This window comes from Oncorhynchus clarkii, chromosome 11, assembly GCF_045791955.1.
Source record: "Oncorhynchus clarkii lewisi isolate Uvic-CL-2024 chromosome 11, UVic_Ocla_1.0, whole genome shotgun sequence".
Taxonomy (NCBI): domain Eukaryota; kingdom Metazoa; phylum Chordata; class Actinopteri; order Salmoniformes; family Salmonidae; genus Oncorhynchus; species Oncorhynchus clarkii.
Window position 1 is genome coordinate 7,900,658 of NC_092157.1, and position 3,026 is coordinate 7,903,683.

Consider the following 3,026-nt stretch of genomic DNA (forward strand, 5'->3'; position numbering starts at 1 on the left):
ACGGGACAATTTTTTATCTGAAAAAGGTTAATAATCTTCGAGCAGCTTAATGGCACGGCCACAAACCTGAACAGCTGACATCCCCTGCGCCGTGATCCATAACAAATACAGTCGAGGAAACTGTCAAATGTCAGGCGAAAACAGCTAAAGGTGCTTTATTAAATAGTACCCACAAAATATCAGTTTCAACGTCAACAGTGAAGAGGCGACTCCGGGATGCTGGCCTTCTAGGCAGAATTCCTCTGTCCAGTGTCTGTGTTCGTTTGCCCATCTTAATCTTTTCTTTTTATTGGCCAGTCTGAGATATGGCTTTTTCTTTGCAACTCTGCCTAGAAGACCAGCCTCTTCACTGATGATGTTGAGACTGGTGTTTTGCGAGTACTATTTAATGAAGCTGCCAGTTGAGTACTTGTGAGGCATCTGTTTCTCAAACTAGACACTCTGATGTACTTGTCCTCTTTCTCAGTTGTGCACCGGGGCCTCACACTCCTCTTTCTATTCTGGTTAGAGCCAGTTTGCACTGTTCTGTGAAGGGAGTAGGACACAGCGTTGTACGAGATCTTCAGTTCCTTGGCAATTTCTCGCATGGAATAGCCTTAATTTCTCAGAACAAGAATAGACTGGCGAGTTTGAGAGGAAAGTACTTTGTTTCTGGACATTTTGAGCCTGCAATCGAACCCACAAATGCTGAATCTACAGATACTCAACTAGTCTAAAGAACGACAGTTTTATTGCTTCTTTAATCAGACCAACAGTTTTCAGCTGTGCTAACATAATTGCAAAAGCGTTTTCTAATGATCCAATTAGCCTTTTAAAATGAGAAACTTGGATTAGCTAACACTACGTGCCGATAATGGGCCTCTGTACCCCTATGTAGATATTCTGATTTCTGTATTTCTGATCAATTTTAATGGTAAAAAAAATATATTTTCTTTCGAAAACAAGAAAATGTATAAGTGACCCCAAACTTTTGAATGGAGGTGTTTACAATCCATGGCTCCTCTTAAAAACGATTATTTAACCTGTCTCCACCCCTTCATCTACAAGTGACATCAATAAGGGATCATATCTTTCACCTGGATTCACCTGGTCAGTCTCTGTCATGGAAAGAGCAGGTGTTCATAATGTTTTGTACACTCAGCGAATATGATCTCCAGAGCATGTCAAAACGGCATTCTGCGTGCGTTTCTACTGCTGAAAAGCGACAGTAATTATCTGTCAGTCTGCACATGGTCCTTTATCATGACGAGCCATATATATACAACATTAAAATAAAATGGAAAAAGCCTCATATCAACCCATGCATTGACCTTGAGTTGAAGTTTAAGCCAAGTCAGGGACCTGTCGTTAGACAGATGCATGCATGCTGGCACGCGCGCGCACACACACACTGAATATGCATAGATGTATAGTGATAGAGCTCTAATGACTTAACTCAATTGGTTAGCTACTGATGCAACAGGTAGCCTATGCGCTCCGTCATAAAAACACTTAGCCATCTGATGATGACCCGTCTGCGTCCATGATTACACTGCAACACTAGTCGGTCTGTGTCAATTGATTTCAGAGGCCAATGCATTCGCCTGGTTCGCTCACATCATGCATTACTTTTGCTCTGTAGCAGAACCATTAATCACGGAGCCGTCGGCGACAGGTCATTGAAACGTCTCGGTAGACACAGAGCGCACAGCAAGCGCATCAGTTTAAGCTCTCCAATTTGTTCCACACTATGGACATGTTCTGTCTGCGCATTTTTGTTAAGTGTCGCACTGTCAAGATATGATATGAAGCTTTACCAGAATTACACGTTACGCAAATAATAATGGAATTGCTTGGTTTTACGCTTGGTTGCTGATGGTGTCAAAGACATGCGCTGCGTATTTACACCCACAAGGTTCATACAACTCAGCAGGTTCATGCATCAGTCTGTATGACTTAAAAAGTAATCATATTAAAAACCAATCTTAAATCCCAAAACTAGACCCACAAAGAAAGCGTTTATGGACCCATCGCTCAGTTTCATAACGCTATAAAAATTGCACAGGATCCAATGTCCTCCAAAAAGTTTAACTTTATGCAAAGGCATTGCACCAAGGAATTTTAGAATACGACATGCACTATCACAAAATCGTATCACTAAACATGCACTGACTATGTGACTTCATCAAGCTATTAGGTAAAACATGCATGAATGAATGGATGCATATTTGCTAAGCTATACTTTCTCACAGTTGCACAATAGCAAACCACTTGAACCAAATGAGAGAGAACAGAACAAAATATGATGAGCGTGACATACCGTCCAGAAGGCGATATGGAGTCGACAGTCGGCAGTACCATAGTGTGAGGTGTATTCCAACGGACCACAGGGAGATGCTGATGATAAAGGGGAGAAAAGTTAAGAATTTAGCTGAGTAAAAAAAAATTGGTTTGTCAAAACCCTTTCAATGCGTGTAAAATATGCGTGAATTTACCGGGAAGTCATTTTCAGTCTTGGTAAGTCCACACAAAAGTCTTCTTGTTCCAATGTGATAGTGGTAAGAGTTGGAGCCCCGCTCTATCCTTCACTCACTTAGTCACTCACTCACTCACTCTTTAAAATGTCTCGATCTCCCCTGACTCACTCTCGGTTTCCTTGGACTGCCCGCAGTTCCAACTGAAACAAAGACTCCTTCAGTCCTCCAGGACCAAAACACTGAAATCTGACTCCTCACAGTCGCTCCTCGTGGACTCTCCCTTCATATAGCGCTACTCCAGATTCAAATTAACGCACACCAACTTCCCTTCCTCTCTATTAAGGAGTGAGCTCTCTCTCCTACCTTTCTCCTGCTTTTAAAGGGTTCTTATCTGGCCTTGAAATTAGAAAATATGCAACAGGCACAGAGGCATATATTTTTTGTATAAAAAAAAAAGTAAGTTATCACTTGTAGATATGACATTTTTGTGATGAATATTCACGTCACCTTTTCCAAACCAGTTGAGGTCAGTGTTGATGTGGCTTTGGTTTGAGTGTGAAACCTGTCTAC

At 41.5% G+C, this 3,026-nt stretch overlaps 1 protein-coding gene across 2 annotated transcripts in view; it reads right to left on the reverse strand.

The window, feature by feature from the left end:
• The window catches only part of LOC139420146 (collagen alpha-1(XV) chain-like), a 120,948-nt gene extending 118,140 nt beyond the window's left edge, over nucleotides 1-2,808 (reverse strand). For both annotated transcript variants that reach the window (XM_071169927.1, XM_071169926.1), the window contains exons 1-2: nucleotides 2,475-2,808; nucleotides 2,300-2,376 (exon numbers count right to left, since the gene is read on the reverse strand). In XM_071169927.1, coding sequence (XP_071026028.1) covers nucleotides 2,300-2,376; nucleotides 2,475-2,485 — 88 coding nt within the window. In that variant the 5' untranslated portion in view covers nucleotides 2,486-2,808. The remainder of the gene's footprint in view (nucleotides 1-2,299; nucleotides 2,377-2,474) is intronic.
• Nucleotides 2,809-3,026: the final 218 nt, after the last annotated feature.